General features: G+C 42.2%; 1 protein-coding gene across 3 annotated transcripts in view; it reads right to left on the reverse strand.

The window, feature by feature from the left end:
- Window positions 1-11,552: 11,552 nt before the first annotated feature.
- fgf11a (fibroblast growth factor 11a) overlaps window positions 11,553-18,760 on the reverse strand; it is a 59,401-nt gene continuing 52,193 nt past the window's right edge. For all 3 annotated transcript variants that reach the window (XM_026216536.1, XM_026216539.1, XM_026216538.1), the window contains 2 exons: window positions 16,255-16,453; window positions 11,553-14,460 (listed from right to left, as the gene is read on the reverse strand). In XM_026216536.1, coding sequence (XP_026072321.1) covers window positions 14,324-14,460; window positions 16,255-16,453 — 336 coding nt within the window. In that variant the 3' untranslated portion in view covers window positions 11,553-14,323. The remainder of the gene's footprint in view (window positions 14,461-16,254; window positions 16,454-18,760) is intronic.

The raw sequence follows: 18,760 nt of genomic DNA on the forward strand, positions 1-18,760 counted from the left end.
TTGTGCTATTTCCTGCATCCTACAAAAAAGGCAGAGCGCTCATGTCGACCCATATTGAAGTCGTCACTGAAAGTCTTTCCCCAATGTGCTTTTAAATGTAATTATCTATGAAGATTCGGGAGGAGCGCGTCAGATACTTAGCCTAATCATCACAGGTGGACCACAATCAAGTAATCAATCCCACAGTATAAATATCGCTGACTTACCTCTATCCATTGACGGTTTATCAGCATTTTGGTCCGCATGCACCATGTCCCAAAATCGAGATTCCTCGTCAGAAGACTCATCCAGCTCTTCCCCAGGCCCATCACTGCAGCCAGCCGGCTCCAAAGCCACCCCTTCCCGGCGTGGCAACCAAATCGAGCCCCAGGCTCCAACCCGCGGGCGCGGTACGGCGCGAGCAGCTACTCGCCTCCCAAGACGCCTAGGCCTACCTTCGCCGCCTCCGGCGAGAACCGCGGCCGACTCCCCTGCGTCCTCCTACCGCTCGGCCAGGCATACGATTCCGCCAATCGACAAATGGACGGTGTCGAGTCTGAGGCAGGCCCTGTCCAAAAACGACATCACACCATCAAGCAAGTTAAACAAATCCGAACTGTATGACTTGTATACAAAAAATCTAAATAATAACATTTCTCCCCAGTCTACCCCCGTACCAAAGAAACGGCAAAAGAAAGGAGTACCTCAGAATTCGCCTCAAAGCACTCCACCATCCTCCGCCGCTAGGCCTAGCTCGCAGCGGCTATCAAGCCGTAGCAAGAGGCCTTCAGCAAGCCTAGGCCGCGCCCCGGTTCCAACCGCAAGGGCGCTCGCTACGTCGCCCGGAGCTCAGCCTCCTTCCGCGGCTCCAATTCCAACAGCTCAGGGCGCCGAAGCCCAAGGAGGCTCCTGGCCGCCTCCTCCACCCATCGCAGCCCCTCCATACGGAACTTTCTATACCAACACCGCAGCCCAGGCAAGCGCTTGGCCGAACAGTTCGCCACATACAGCGCCGCCTCCCGCTTCCTCCAGCTTCGCGCCCGCGGTCCAAGCTAGCGCCTGGTCGAACTGGCTGTCACACAATGCCCCGCCTCCCGCTCTACCGAGCTCCGAGCCCGCCGCTCATGCTAACGCTTGGCCGAACTGGCCGCCTTACACAGCCTCGACTTTAGCCCATCCCAGCTTCGGGCCCGCGGCCCAAGCAACTGCCTGGCCATACTGGCCGCCCAACCCAGCCCCGCAACCCGCGGCCTCAAACTCCGGGCCCGCGGCTCAAGCAAGCGCTTGGCCGCAATCGCTGCCAAACACAGCTCCGCCCCCAGTTGTCGCCACCACCCTCCTCCAAGCGAAATCCCCCCATTCACTCTTCACTGCTACACCAATGCCCATCCCACCAAACGCTGTCGCCCTCGAACCTCCCCAAGTGACCCACAGCATTCGGGCACAGATATTAGCAGGTGCGGATGTAGATCTCTCGTCTCTCCTTTCTCTCCTGCCCACATCCGATTCAAACCGCCAAATAGACTGCGGGGACTTCTCAGTCACGCTAAAAAATCCAAATCCCCTTTCATCTCGACTTCTCTCCTTCTCCGAATTCACCATCGCATTCAACCGCTACACCGAGATTATCTGCTCAGCCTTCCCCCACAGGCGACGCGAACTAAACGATTATTTGTCTATAATAGCCGAACTCGCGCTGTCCTACGGAGGGGGGCACTTCTACACCTACCACAAGCTTTTTTCCGCTAAATGTGCCATCCGAATAGCTCAGTGGAACCAGTGCCCTTACTGGGGAGCGATCGACTCCGACTTGCACAGTCGCGTATTCCTAGGCTGTAGGAGCATTTCGTGCGCAATCTGCAGGTCCGTGGCTCACTCCACCACAACCTGCCCACAAATAAACCCGGACGCAACCCAACACTCTCTTACTCCCCCGGCAAAATCCACCAGCTATGTCCCAAAATCAGTTACCGCAGCAAACTCACGCCTAGCCCAACCAGGAGAAGAAAGCACCCAGCTATGTATCGCCTTCAACAACGGGAAATGCATCAGACAGCATTGCCGCTATCTACACTCCTGCAAGTTCTGTGGCGGTGCTCATGCACGCATAGTTTGCCCCGTGCATAAAGCCGTAAATAAAAAATCTAAAAATTACCTATCGACTCCTGTGAATATTTTTCGCATGACCATTGAACTAGCACACCATCCCGACAAAGAATTTACTAATTATCTCCTGTCTGGTCTCAAACACGGTTTTAACCCGGGCGTCGTTTGCGAGCTTACCCAAAACACCGTCTGCCGTAATCTCCAATCCGCCCTCGCAGAGCCCGATATAGTAGCTAACCTCATCAAAAAAGAAGTCGATTCAGGCTTCATGATCGGGCCCTTCAATACCCCCCCCTTCAAAACGTTCAGAGTCAGCCCAATCGGAGTGGCTACGAGAAAATTTTCTGGTAAGAAACGCCTAATAGTAGACCTGTCATCTCCGCATAATTCTACAGTCCCGAGCATCAATAGCTTGATACCCCTCGACGAATTTTCACTCAAATACCAAGACATAGATCAGGCAGTCGAACTGATTAAAATCGCGGGCCGAGGAGCCTGGTTAGCAAAAATAGACATCACTTCTGCTTTCAAAGTGATGCCCATCCATCCGGATTTTTGGCACCTGTTCGGGATACGATGGCTCGAGAAATTCTATTTCGCCGTCCGGTTAACCTTCGGATGCAAAAGCAGCCCCAAAATTTTTGATATGCTATCAGAAGCCGTTTGCTGGATCCTTTCCAACAATTACGCAATCCCACATATTATCCATCTCTTAGATGACTTCCTGGTCATTTCATCGCCTAAGGCTATCCCAGCCGCCCATATCCTCACCGTCCAAAAAGTCTTTTCCGAGCTCGGGATTCCCATCGCTCAGGAAAAAACCATGGGTCCTGCCACAACCATAGAGTTCCTCGGCATCTACCTCGACTCAGCTAAATTTCAGCTCTCCCTGCCAAAGGAAAAGATTGATAGAATAATTCTCGTCTCATCCACCCTCCTCGACAGCCCTTGTTGTTCTAAACGCGAACTTCTTTCCCTGCTCGGGCATTTAAATTTCGCCATGCGCATAATTCCACAAGGACGCCCATTCATCGCGCACCTTCTAACACTCGCATCATCAGTTCACGCGCTCGAGGACCTCATTCCCCTAACCCATGCATGCCGCGACGAACTTAAATTATGGATCCTGTTCCTTAGACAATGGAACGGGCTTTCTTTTTTTTACAACAATTTAATCTCGTCTCCCATCGACTTGCAGCTGTTTACAGACGCGGCTCCCTCAATTGGTTTCGGAGGTTTCTACCAAGGCCGTTGGTTCGCGTCCACATGGCCCCCCCAGATGCAGGACTCGACCCAGTCCTCAGCTCTTTTCGAGCTCTATCCCCTCGTAGTAGCAGCCTTCCTGTGGGGCAATGAATGGACAACTAAAAGCATTTTAGTGCACTGCGACAACGAAGCCGTAGTTCAGTGCATAAACAAAGGCCGTTCTCACTCCCCCGCCCTCATGCCTCTCCTTAGACGCCTTATATGGATCGCAGCATGCGACCAATTCATAATTAGCGCAAAGCACGTCCCAGGTACAGAAAACCAAATCGCTGACTCCCTGTCTCGTTTTCTGTTTCAGAAATTCAGGACGCTGGCTCCAGAGGCGGACCAATTCCCCACTCCGGTTCCTCACTATTCAGAATTAATATTCCCGTAACTCACCCTCTAAAACCACTCCTCGAAGCATCACTGGACTATATTCTCCAAGCAGTCTCTCCCAGAACCCTCCAGTCATACGTGACTGCATGGAGGTGCTTTAAGTCATTTCACCTCACCTATAACATCCCTTTCCCAGATTTTTCTCTACTCTCCATCACCTCTTTCATTTCGTTCCTCAACGGCACCAAGGGTCTCCAAGTCGGATCTATTAAAAGCTACCTGAGCGGAGTCCAGTTTTTTCACAAACTAATGACCGGCGCTCCTTCACCCGAAATAAATAATTCACAAACCTCCCTCCTAATCAAAGGGATCCAGCGATCCCAGCCCACCCATCCAGACACCAGAAAACCCATAACGCTAGATATCCTCACAAAATGTATCCACACCCTCCGCACAAATTACCAACCCCTCAGCATTGCCCGCACGCTCGACGCCATGTTCATCCTTGCTTTTTTCGGTTTTCTCAGGTGCTCGGAGCTTACGATCTCTTCCAAATTTAATCCTAAAATCAACCCCACCGTGTCAGACCTAACCATACTAGATGACGAAACAATCGCTTATTTAATCAAACAAAGCAAAACAGACCAAACCAACAAAGGCCATTTCATATACATCTTCAATCTCCCCTCCCCAATCCAGCCTTACCAATCTGTCCTCGCTTTTTTACACCTTAGAAATTCCCAGGCAAAATCCCCACACGAACCCCTATTCACCGACGAGTCCAAAAAACCAGTCACTCGTTTCTGGTTCCAAAAACACCTCAAATGCGTCCTGCAATTATCAGGCATCCCAGCGAACAATTTCTCCACCCATTCATTCCGCATCGGGGCAGCAACTTCAGCTGCACAAAAAGGCCTCTCCAACCAACAAATCCAAACTCTAGGAAGATGGTCCTCAGAAGCATACCAAAGCTACATCAGAATAAATCAGTTTCACATTAAGAAAGCCCACCAAACCCTCATCGGCCATAAAAAAAAAAAAAAAAAAAAAAAAAAAAATCCTATTATACCGCCGACTCCAGCCGCACACTCCCGGCCAAATAACCTAAACCTTTTCTATCCTATGACCAGCGAGGCTTCTCTCTTCGATGACAGGAGCACAAGCTCCCTTCGGATGCCGACGAGAGCCTCCCGGCCAGACAACCTCACCTTTTCCATTCTGCGGCCAACAAGGCTTACCCGTTCGTTGCCAGGAGCTCACACTCCCTTCGGACGTAGGTGAAAGCCCCCGGCTACCTGCTTTTCCATTTCTGTCTTTCGTACGGAGAAGTTTACCCGCCCAAAGTCAAGGCTCCCATTGAACGTAGGCGAGAGCTTCCCGGCTAGACAACCTTACCTTTTCCGTCCTTTGGCCAGCGAGGCTTAACCGTTCTATCCGGGAGCTAAGCTCCTGTCGGACGAAGGTAAGAGCCTCCCGGCCGGACAACCTTTTCCGTCCTTCAGCCAGAGAGGTTTACCCGTTCGATTCCTGGAGCTAAGCTCCTATCGGACGTCGGTCCGAGCCTCCTGGCTAGACAACCTGACCTTTTCCACCCTTGGCCAGCGAGGCTTACCCGTCCGATGTGAGTGCTCCCATCGGACGCCGGCGACAGCCTCCTGGCCAGCCAACCACGACCCTACTGTGTGTTTCAGGTTACTAACCTACAAGCAAGCTGCTTAAATGCTGCAAGTACCTAACACACAATAACTCTCTTTCCTCCCTACGGTCACCAAGGCTAAACCGTCTCTTGCCAGGAGTAGCAAACTCCCTTAAACGCCGACGACAGCCTAACGACCACGCAAACTTACCTTTTCTAAACCTACGGCCTGCGAGGCTCACCCAGTTTGTCCCCGCCGGACGCTGGCAAGAGCCTCCTGGCCACCTATCGTTACCTTTTCTGTCCGCCATCCGGAGAGGCTTACCCGTTCGATGCGCGTGCTCCCTTCGGACGCCGGCGAGAGCCTCCCGGTTAGACAACCTTACCTTTTCCTTTTCTATGGTCAGCGAGGCTTACCCGTTCGATGTGTGTGCTCCCTTCGGACGCTGGCGAGAGCCTCCTGGTCAGACTTGCTTTACGTTTCCACCCTACGGTCGGCGAGGCTTACCCGTTCGATGTGTGTGCTCCCTTCGAACGTCGGCAACAGTCTCTCGGCCACACAACTTACCTTTCCATTTGACGGTAGGCGAGGCTTAACCGTCCGACGCCACGAGTCTCGTCCTCTCGCCAAATCCTGCAAAAAAAAAAAAAAAAAAAAAAAAAAAAAAAAAAAAAAAAGCTACCCTCAGCTACTCTCACATCTTTTAACCCCGTCTGGCGAGGCTTACCCGTTCGATGTTCTGAGTTTGAGGCCCCATCGGATGCTGCGAGAGTCCTCCCAGTCGGGTTTTCCTTTCCAACCCTCCCCGTCCGCCGAGGCTTACCCGTCTGTCGCGTGCGCTCCCTTCAGACGTCTGGCGAGAGTCTCCCGGACGGGCCTATGCTTGCCAGCCGCAAGTGAATCTCATCCAGCCGATGCCGTGAGTCGGGATCTCCCTTCGGATGTTGCCAGAGTCCTCCTTGTCGGCTGGCCCAAAAGCTTTTTATCTGCCTAACCGAGAGGACCCAGACGTCCGTCATCCTGAGTCTCAATCTCCTGTCGGAGGCTTCATGGGCCCTCTCGGTCAGCGTTAGGCCCTTCACCCACTGAATAGCAGGGGCTATCAGCCAGTAGGGCCCGTACGCCGACACCGTGACCTATTCCGGTCGAGGCAACTCGGGTCCTCCCGGTCGGGCACCACAACCACGCCGCTCCTCCTCATCGGCCGGCAGGGCTCACCGATCCAACGCCAAAAAAAAAAAAAAAAAAAAAAAAAAAAAAAACTCCAGTTGAGCATCGGCCCGAGCCCTACCGACCGGGCGCCAACAACCACGTAGTTCACTAGCTGCAGCTGGTAGGGCCTACTCTCTCAACGCCCAAGTCGCTCCCTCCGGAGTACGTAGGCCCTTCCAGCCTGCCAACGAGATAACTTCTCAGAAACCAAATCAGCCCCCGCCAGTACTCTGCTTTTTGGGGGGCATTCTTTAAACTGGCGGCTGTCCTCCTGTACATTTGCCTTTTTGGGGGGTACTCTAGCTTCGGGCAATTCCCGAGCTCGGAGCCCTTCCCCGGACAGCACGCCAAATACGCATACCATACCTCAGCTAATTATATGTAAGCGTGAACTAGTGAAATGTAATTATCTATGAAGATTCGGGAGGAGCGCGTCAGATACTTAGCCTAATCATCACAGGTGGACCACAATCAAGTAATCAATCCCACAGTATAAATATCGCTGACTTACCTCTATCCATTGACGGTTTATCAGCATCCCTCCTCCACCCCATCTCCTCACTTCAAGTTCACTTTACAATATACGGGGAAGGGGGGGTACTCTAGCTTCGGGCAATTCCCGAGCTCGGAGCCCTTCCCCGGACAGCACGCCAAATACGCATACCATACCTCAGCTAATTATATGTAAGCGTGAACTAGTGAAATAAGGCAAAGTGTTTTGATGTGTTTGAATCCATGCCAGCATATTTATACAGTTCTGGGGTGCTTTTTGGCTCGAGACGAGTAGTATTAATGTGCAGTACTTTTATGTAATTCACAAGAGCTGTTAAAATGAATTATGCAGCTTTACCTCACCAATTAGATTAAAAGATGAGATTTATTCTGCTGCTCTAGAGTGTTGACACTTTGATGGGCCTTTTGAAATCAGAGGTCAGGGGATTGCTGACGTTTTTCCTACACAGTTAGAGGGATAAAAGGTGGAAATAGCTTTTTGGCGAAGCTTGCTTTTGCGTGGCAACAAAGTGAACAAAGCGACACTTTGATGAAGGAACACATGCCACCTGTCTCCTGTTCATCCTCACTTGAGCACTCCTGTTCAGCCGTGCTGTACTTAAGTGGCTCTGGTCCACCACATTCACTGTTTGGTCCTCTGCCAATTTAATCATTGTAGAAGTCAACTTAACAACCCATAACTAATGCGGACTCGCCTGTAAAATTCTATTGAGATGGCTAACTCTGGCACTTACCTGAGCGCAAATGAAATGCTTTACTTTAAATAAGGACGTTGAATGATACATGTGAATTGCGTTTGTCACAGAGTGTTAACAGACTCACCAGAAGAAAATAAAACAAATGACACTTTGGTTTTACAATCATACAAATATATTAGTTTTATTCAGTAATGTTCAGTAATATGTCTCCCATAGACTTATAGAAATAGATATATGTTCTATTGCAAATGCAGGGCTGAGAGTGTATGCAGAACAGAGTATTAAGAGTAACAGTGAGTTAATAATAAATACTAAACAGGAATCATTGTCCTCATAATTTTTTTTTTTTTTTCATTTTCAATGTGTCCAGTAAATATTGGTTCATGCATGACTGTATTGGGTTGTTGCTTCCAGGATTGCAAAAAACAACAACAAATGTGCCATTTCCGTCCAAATGGTCCAGTTTGATGTCTCTTCATTCTGTAAAATGGGGAAGCCAAAGTTTGAGTGATTCTGTTGAGTCTGTCCTGGTGGTTATTGGTTTCAGTAGCTATAAAAATTTAAAATAGTGTCACTGTGGCTTTGACTGGAAGACCTTTGCTTTGTCATGGTTTGGAAGACAAGAAAAAAGTACTATGGTTTAGTTTCCTTTCTTTTGGAAGACTGCTTTACAATAGCTTGGATAATCCATGCAGAACTTACAAAAATTATGGGATTCCTTCGATTCTTATTGTCCATAAGCAAATCGCCCGCTTGTACTGATATAAGAGGTGGGCACTTATTATGCACACAGTTTAGTGTGTACATTTTGTGTGTTACGTCAACAGCAACAAACCAGCAGTCAGTTTTTCTGCAATATATTCCAACCAGTGCTCATTGAGTATAAAAAATCATGACCTCTTTCGTCTGGTAGAGCAGGGATCAATGTTCATGACACAGGCCAAGAGTTCTGGTCTATTGCTCTTGGTCACCAGTAAGTAAGCGAACTGTGACTCTTTGCCCCACAAGGTTGAATGGCAACTCATATCCACACTATTTCACCAATTTATACCAAATAAGCCAATAAATTACCAACAACAGACATATGAACTTTTGTTTCAAGGGACACAAAAACAGAAGCCACTAACATGCATTTTAGACAGTAAAACAGTTACATTGGTTCGTGTTTAAAAATGTGACATGAATATGACAACAAACATCTGAAAAGATGGAAAAAGGGAGTGACTGAAGTGATTTCTATTTGAACTTTGGCCATTCAAAAGAATAACTTATAATTATGATAAAAATTACACTTTTAGAATGATAATTTTATTAAAATATTTAATATTCAATTCAAAATAATATTTTTAGAAACAAATAAAAATGCATTTATGACTGCATTTCAGATTATTTAACATGAAATTGACCCGGGGAGACACATTCTGCACAAACATCATCTCTGTACAGTCACATAAACAGCAGTCAAATAAAGGTTACCTCATAGGGAGCATGAGAACATTGTGATTATCCTAAAGCTGGGATGGAGCTGAGGAACTCAGATTTGTAAAGGTCACCCTCTCAACACACATCTGCTGAGAGACTAATACCCAACTGCTGTCTTTGCAATGCAGATGTGGTGCGAGTCTGTGCGTTTAAAATGCAGCAGAGTTTCTATTTCTCTCTCTCGTGGTCACACACACATACAAAGGCAATGACATTCAGCTGAGGGGGAGCGTGGTTGTGAGGAGATGTATCCTAGGGGATGAGACTGGTCGAAACAAGGAAGGAACGTTGTGTTTTTGTCTTTTCTGCTGCATTGAAGATGCAGACCAGGTTGTGACTACTCCTCAAAGTCACACACACAAAACAATTACAGACATTGATGATCTGTAAATACAGGGTCTCTGCAGCTTAACAATTCTCTTATGTAAAATAATCAAACCACACAGCTTGAAAATAATTCTGCTCTCAATTTACAGCGATTGACCCTTCAGAATCCTCCTAATGCAAGCAGGAAGTTACACTAAACAGGTATGTTTGTACTTTTAATGTCTGGAAAAATCGTGTTGTTTACTTTCACTGCCGGTGCTAATGCTATTGAGCTAATGTCTGATTGTTTTTTAAAAGCCCAGATATCAACATATTATAATATAAAATATGTATATATGACACAAACCACAGCAAACCACATCACTCTAAAAAATAAAACAAAACAATACAATTTTTTTTTTAATGTGCTGCACTGAAGCCCATTTCCACCACTGAATAAAAAATAAAAAAGGTAATTGCAATCTCACAATTCTGACTTTTTTTTTCTTGCAAACTGAGAGTTTATATCTCACAATTCTGAGGAAAAAAAGTTTGAATTGATGTAAACTCGCAATCAGAAAAATAATAATTGTCAGGTTAATAGTTGCAATTTCCATTTTTATGTTTATTCTGTGGTGGAAACAATCTTCTATAAGACTAAAAACTATTTCTAGAAAATCAGATTTTAAAACACTCCAATAAAAAAAAAAAAAAAAAAAAAAAAAAAGCAAACTTAGATGTTTTAAACTTAGGTGCTTACGTCCTACTGTACCTAATAAAATGTTTATATTAGCAGCTCACAAAAATGATAGTGGCTTTGTTCACACTGCACACAAATTTAATTTGGTTTTCAAATCTGATTTTTCTGATTTGTTTGTTCAGAGAGTGTTGGCCTCAGCTTACGTTTATCGTGACATTACGCCACAGCACTCAACTGATGAGGCACATGAGAGAACATAAGCAGCTTTTTATGCACATAGTGTGTCAAAAAATGCTGACTCGTTCAATATTCACTACAATGTGAATGTCACATGGTTTGCTACAAAAGGAAACAGTCGGTGAAAATAATTCTAAATTCACAGCTCCAGGCAGATGTCTGTTTTCAAACCATATGGTTTTTAGGTTTGTTTATGTTCTTGCTATTCAGACAAAACTAATAAACAACAACAGAAAAAAGCAGATTTTTGCTGCTTGTCCGAACAAAACTAATAAGCCTGTATTGTTTAATCAATTTGAAATAAGCTGTGGAGAAAATTAACATCAGTTTTTAAAGCATTTATCGATAATCGGTCAATAAAAGGGAGTGAAGATGGAACACGGATGACTATCTTTAACTGGGGAGGGGGGGGGAGGGGTGCATCACAGTGTGGATGTTACATTAAATCATTTACTTAAGCACTAATACCAATGACCAATGCATACTACCATTTGCAGATAGCTTTGTAATTGCATTGTTAATATTATTGCTTTAGTAATAAATTTAATGTGTAAAATGTGTAACATAATCACTGTTAGTCACCTGTTTTTATGATGCTGTGCTCCAAATACTCAACAGCTGAAGTACCTGTATGATTCTTCAAATTACAATGAACAGACAGATTCACTATTGAATGCAGTGAAAGCCATATGCAAAAGCTATAGACAACATAAACACTGACATCATGACCAGGACATTCAAAGTAAACAATAGACACGAAGAAACAAATGAATATGATGCACAAAAATATCATTTTAGCAAATTTAGAAAACTGCAGTTAAGGTCATCTCTATCTTTGTATACACGTACAGTGTTTTAATGGCTTGGCTCTACTGAAAAGCATTAGCCCTTAGCTTTCATCTTCTGTCCTCTTTGTTTATGACTGAAAAATAGCAGTGAAATTGAGAGAGAAGCACTTAGCTGTGCACAGAGAGTGGTTTCATTACAGTAATTGTTAAACCACCCGATCTGGCGCTTACTGTATGTGCATGCCAAATATATCAAGGCAAAGACAAGGACTTCTTCCCCCCCCCCCCCCCCCCCCAACGAACTGTTAGAAACACATTCACAATCAGCTCAAACTGACTAGCAAACCCTAGGATGTTATAATCATAAGTTAAGTGTCAATTAGACAGATTTGAAGTAAAGACCAGTAGTAATATCTCATATTTGGATTAGAAAGCCCTTTCAAATTCAAGAGCTTTTTTTATTGAGTCAGTAAGTTAGCACAAGTCCTATTGTGACATTTAAAAAGTTTGGAAGGCTAGAAGAAGTGAGACATTTTAAAGTAACTATTAATTTCATGGTCTAATTAAGATTAAACTGAATGAATGTGCTAATCAAAGCACAGCTGTGACTTCATACAACATTTCCTTTATCATTTATTTAACCTTTGCTGTCTGGCCGACTGGATTTTGTTTCAATGTGGCATTCAGTTGAACTATATTGCCGTATAGTGCCTCTGGACCTGCATTACCTTAAGTAATTAGCCCTTCAGATAATATTGAAACTTAAATAAGAAATGGGCAATGCAAGACTTAAGAAAAGTCTGAGAAGAACATTGCTGCTTTGCAAAACTACAAAACAACTGATAATTTATGAAGAAAAATCAAGATGTAGTCTTATTGATGTGTACCCAGAAGCTATGAGATGCAGAGCATTTTGATTCAGTCCTTCTGAAAAACAATCTGCTTGGGACATTATCCACAAACACCAACTTCTGTAATGAGGGATTGTGAAATACCTGCAGGTGCTGCTTTGATTCGCAGTAGGGAAACTGTAATCTGGGAAAGACTGACGACCTGATATAAATGTGGAAGAATTTAGTAAAAAGTCCAAAAGTCTAAGATTTCTTAAGTTATTTCCACTTTGGTCTTAATAACTTTGTTTCTCCCAATAATGCATTGCTGCAGGGGACTGAAGCTATAATTATCACAGACATCATTTCCTCAACACCAGGTGCACGGTATGAGAAATTATTCAACTCAGAAGGGAAAAAGTTAGATTTTTTGCATTTTGTTTAAGCTTTGCACTTGAAATCACAGTGAAGATATAACCAACAAGGGAATGTGCTCTGATATAACTAATAATAGAGCCAAAAAAACATTAGACTAAAAATCATAAGCCAGCTAAAATACTGTCTACAAGGGACCCTAATAATTATGCATTTAAATCGGGAACATTTTCTACCTCCAAAATTATATTATATATATTATACACATTACCATTTAAAGGTTTGGGGTCAGTAAGATATATATTTTAAAAGAAATTAATACTTGTATACAACAAGGAAGCATTAAACTAATTAAAAGTGCCAATAAAGACCTTTATACCCCGCTACCCCTACTATAAAATACAAAAAGACACTACTATAAAAATACTATTCTTTAGAATTTTCCATTAATCAAAGACTCCTAAAAAAGTGTAGCATGATATTAAGCAGCAAATTATTAAGCACCACAGGTTTTCTCAACATGGTTAATAATGTTTAGAATGTTTTGTTTGTTTGTTTTTGTAAACCAAATGAACATATTAGAATGATTTCTGAAAGGATCATGCGACTGTATGAAACAATGAAGGCTGGAGTAATGGCTGCAGGAATAATTTATATTTTAAATTTAAATATTTTGAATTTGTAGTATATTACTGTACACTATACTTTATTAAATTAATGCATTGGTGAGCGGAAGAGACTTCTTTCAAGAACATAAAAAAAATCTTACCAACCCCAAATATTTGACCGGTAGTGTATTATTAAATCGTACTTCCATAATGTAGGTGATATGCATGTAAATAATATAACTGCAAAGGCATAAGTGCGACGTGTCACCAGGTACCGCGAAGCACTTAAAACACAATTTCATTTGCATACTGATATTCTCAACACCTCAAATAAAACTTGAGGTCAGAAGTTACAGGTCTGTTTGGACTCTGCACATGGGTTCCCAAAATGATTCCTTTTGGGTCCAATTCCCCAATTTTATCAAAAGAGAGAAAAGCAGAAATTGACTTTTTCAGCACTTGTGTTGTTTCATTTGACTGAGTAAAGTGCCTTTGCTCTCAGGCAAATGTAATTGAATAAAACTGAATGTAGGGACATGAACTTTAGGGAACTTGCACCCTCAGTAGTCAGCACATCTACTTGCTCTAAAGTAACACACATGCTAAAAAGAGAGAAGAAAGAGTGCAGCTGTACCGATATTGCTATCTGGGAATATTGCAATGAGAAAAGCAATGACTTATCAGAACAAAAAGAAACACCTACTCCCTCTGTTATGAGCCATTTTACAAATGATATTGTATTACTGTTCACCGCAGACACACACACACACACACTGACATGTCCACCCTCTGCAGACTCATCAGCGCAGGAGCCGATGAGCAGAAAAAGGTTTGCAATTCCACAAAGATTTTTGTGGAATCTATGAATGCTTGAACAAAGGAAATGGAGGATTTAAATGTCAAGCACAAATTGCTTCACAAGAAGAAGTGATTCTGCTTGAAATACAAAAAAAAGGAGAGGAAGACAAAGATCCTTTCTATTAGGTGCTGCTGTTCTCACAAAAGCGACGGCGTCACACTCTGACCCCAGACCAGTGCGCTTGTTATTGCTCAGTATTCCTTTGATTATGGAGCAGGAGAGTCCAAAAGGAAGTGCGGTGGGCATTAGACCTGTTGGCAAGGGTCTTCTGAGCCCTGATGCACGGTTGGAAATGTCAAAGTTCCGAGGGTTGGTGGAGGGACTACAAACATTATTTGTACCAATCCTCCTGTGCTGCTGTTGGCGTTCATTGTGTGTCCGTGCAAACAAAGTGTTTCTTCTACTGCTGCTAGGAGGCTGTGGGGTCGGGAAGCACTTGGTCTTTCTTGCCGTTTTTATGCACGGGGGAGTCTGACGTTTTGACCGTTTTTCTAGGTGGGCTTTGCTCAGCAACGTCATGTAGTGATGGTTCCCTGTACATGGCAACTGGAGAGACAGGGGAAAACTCTTAAAGGCACAGTTCACCCCCAAAAAAAGGAAATTCTGTCACATCTACTCATCCTCGTTTAAAAACCTGAGTTTCTTTCATCTGCAGAATGCAAAAGAAGAAGTTTAGAAAATTTCTCTGTGCTCTTTTGTCCATACAATCGATGAAAGTGTTCTTTTCCTCTACCAAAATTGGACCCCAATGTCTTTCATTGTATGGACATTTTTTTTTTTAAAACATCTTAACTAATATCTTCATGTTCCACAGAAGAAAGAAGTCATATACTGGTTTGGCACAACATGGTTAAATGATGACAGAACCTCCATTTTCTGGTCTGTGAAATTTTTTGTAAGAAATTAAAGGGGTCATATGATGCAGGTTTTCCTTTCTCTTTGGAGTGTTACAAGCTGTTCATGCATAGATGAGGTCACTAAAAGAGATATTCTTTATAAAAGTTAAGGCTCGACCACGCCCCCCTAAAACGCCTCATTAAAACACTCCCCCACATGTCTACATCACTGTGTGAGAATATTTACACAACACTGCCCAAATGCCCACGCAAAGAAAGAATGAGTAACATTGATTCTCTCTGTAGTATTTTTGCTGCCGCCGCAGCCAATGTCATGGAAACGCTGTGTTTTTCGTTGTGAAAGCGAAACTACTACACAACTAGAAACCAGTGGTTAAGCTGTATTTACAACACTATTAAATCTGAATATTCAGATGTGTGCAGCACATTTTACGGAGGACTGTTTCCTGAACCTGTGAAGGCTGTGCACGAAGGTTGTTTCTATAAAGTTGGGCAATTCCAATTTCGCAAGGACAGTCTCGAGCTTCTGACTCACAGCCTGTAAGTACATTTTTTATATTAAAAGAATTTGCCCCTTATGATTCAAACTGGAGTTTTGAGCAGTGTTGAGAAGAGCATGTTGTTTGTCGTTTCTCTGATCACAAATGCAGACTTGGTTTTATGGTCACATGTAAAAAGTATAAGTCATTATAAGTGTAAGTCAATCAATAATTATGTCCCCACTGGATGCAACAAATGCCTCGTTTGTAATGGGTTTTACTGTTTTTGTCTCATCGCACCAAGGCAACGGCATTACAGTATGTTAAGGAGCGTAACATTTCCAGTCACAAAGCACTGGATAGCTGGCCAATCAGAGCACACCTCACTTTTCAGAAAGATGAGTTTTGTAAAAATCAAAGCGTTTCAGAAGGCGGGACATAGAGGAGCAGCAATAATGTACAGTATGTGGAAAATAATGTGTTTTTTAAACTTAAACCCTATAAACTTAATTAAATACACCAAATACACAAAATTAAGTTATTTTTAACAACATCATATGACCCCTTTAATACTTGTATTCAGCAAGGATGCATTAAACTAACCAAGTGACAGTAATGACATTTATAATGTTACAAAAGATTTCAATTATGTTTCAAACACATGCTATTATCTTTTTACTTTTTTATTCATCAAGAAATATTGGACAACACTGAAAACTGGAGTAATGGCTACTGAAAATTTGACTATATCATCATTGGAATACATTTCATTTTAAAATATATGAAAAAAAAACATATTATACATAGTAATAGTTTGTGTCAGTATTACTGTTTTTAGTGTTTTATTTTTTAATTATATATGCAGCTTTGAAACTTCTTTCAAAAAGAGATAAATAAAAAAAAAAAAAAAGAAAATAAATCATACCAGACTTCACATCCAAACCTTTGGAATGCACTGTCAATACATGACAAATAAATTATTATTATTATAAACAAAGACATACCCTCTATAAGCTTGGGCAGAAAGTGGGCTGCTCCTTTAGTCTTTTTGACCCGATTTCCTTTCATGACCTGTCCATCCCGGTTAATGCCAATGTACCAGGCTCGACCCGACTGTGTTTGGCGGTACAAGATTGAGGAGTATGTCACATAATAGTTCTCAAACACACACTCCTTAAACTTGCACTCTGGCGTGAAATGTTCCTGTAACAGAGATACACACAAATACAGAGACAGTGAGTTAACCAGAATAACAGCCGCTGACTGTTATTGTATATGTAGCCTGTCCAATGAGCATGGAATGGGAGGAAAATGGGCCTCAGATTTCAATTTCAGTAGTAGTGTACTGAAGAACAGTAAATAAAGGAAGTGAAATCTCTTTACACTACACTTTCTTATTACATATTTATGGAACACATGTGTTTTGTTAAGCGTTACAGTGTAATCTCTGCCACAAGCCCAAACACTGCCAAACTCCCTGCCTCTCTGAATCCCCGCTGGAGATAGCAGGCTGTCAGTAAGCAAACACCAACTTCTCTCTTTCATTATTTCTCTCTTTCCTCCCATCCCATTTGTCTCTCTCTCTTTCTCTCTCTCTCTACCACCCTGCATTTCGTAACCTTGTCAGGGAACAAACCAATTTCCAGGATTGATTGGGATCCTTGGTGTGACTGGTGAGCAGAGCAGCTGAATAAGGGGTTCACTCCTCTTCCTCTCTCTTGCTCTAATGTATTTGTTTTGAAACACTCCCCTCTGTCACCAAAGGAAAATTAAGCCTCCTTCATAAAACAGATTCATAATTTACCTGGTTTAATTGCATATCTGTAATTAAATTGATCTTCCTGATGCTTTTTATAATCTTGCTTCAGTCTTAAAAGTGAGCTATTAATAATAATAATAAATTATTATAAATTATAAATAATACTATATTACATGCAGTATTTAACGTTATTTAATACTTACAATAAAATGCATTAATATAATAATGAATAATAATAGCTGACATTTTTTCTGGATCCTTAAAATTCGCATTAAACCCCTTTCAATGGTAAAAAAAAGCTCAGTTAAAATGAAGTCTTCTTCATAAAACAGACTCATTTACCATTATGCTTCACTTATGTTTTATTTCATGATTTACGCTTTTCGTCTTCCTAATGTTTTTTATATTGTCTCCTGTTTTAAAGTGTGCTATCAAATAAAAGCATTTAATAAATAATAATTATAATTTTATCATCATTATCATCGTCATTAATTATAATAATTATATAAATATTATTATAATGCAGGAAGTATTTTAAATACTAACTTATATTTAAATAAGCTACAATTTTATATATATATATATATATATATATATATATATATATATATATATATATATATATATATATATATATATATATATATATAAACTTATAACTTAAAATCATACATAAATAATGATAAATTAATCAACAATAAAATTGAATTGCATTTATGGGAGGATTATAATAATTTTTAATAGATTTCTTTCATCTACGCTTGAACCGAACAATAAACACCATTCAGTATAAAAAGCTCAGAGTAAAAGTCAAACTTCCAGCGGACAGAAGATGATCAAGTATGTGTGTCTGTGCAATAAAATTAGATGCAAGAAATTTCTAAAACACTGTCATGTAATGCTTACTGACTTCCTCTCAATGTGACAATAATTAGGAGCCCCTGCATGCATAGCTGTCATCAGGATGGGACATTGTTGTCCTGGGCCCTTTGGGGGCAAACTAAGGTCATATGGTGTAGCCATATCAGGTGGTATTAAACCTTAAAAATAGCTATTTCTTATTCAACATGAAGGGAAATCTGTTCTCCATAAAGGAGAAGAGGGATTAGGTTGACCTCTAGCAGTTTATTCCACCTCTGCTGTATTTTGGTTCCCATCCTGCAGTGCTCTGAACCTCCAGCAGGTGACAGACCAGCACACAAGGCTCAGTGAGTGTCCTGGCAACTTAGTGTCTTCATTCCTCATTGCTTCACTGCTCATCCACTTTCACTAGCTTAAAAAATAAAAGTTTTACACATCATAGCACAGCCTCTCTCACTTTCCTTTTCCCTCTCTCCACTGCACTTTTAATCTAGGATTGTGTGATTTAGGGAAATCTGATTATTACAGAAGGGTTTTTGATATGTTGTGTTGCATGAAGTTAGTGAAGAGGCTGGATGCTTGAATCCTCTGAATCCCTTAGCAGTCAAGAGGGAGGACTGGCATTTTGACAGGAGAGCTGCCTCATCAGCCTCTTAGACAAACACAACACTCCCACTAACATTTAAAGAGATAGTTCACTCACAAACACAAATCTCGTCATTGTTTGCTTAGTCATATTATTTTAAATCTGCACACGTTTGCTTTTTCGTGGAACACAAATATGCTTTTTCAGACATTGAAAATAGTGACATACTGTATGGACTGCTCTTTTTGTGGTCCCTTATGGAGCGTAACAGATGAACTGTAGTTGAACAGAAACAATAAACATA

The sequence above is a fragment of the Carassius auratus genome, chromosome 32, assembly GCF_003368295.1.
Source record: "Carassius auratus strain Wakin chromosome 32, ASM336829v1, whole genome shotgun sequence".
NCBI classification, from domain to species: Eukaryota; Metazoa; Chordata; class Actinopteri; order Cypriniformes; family Cyprinidae; genus Carassius; species Carassius auratus.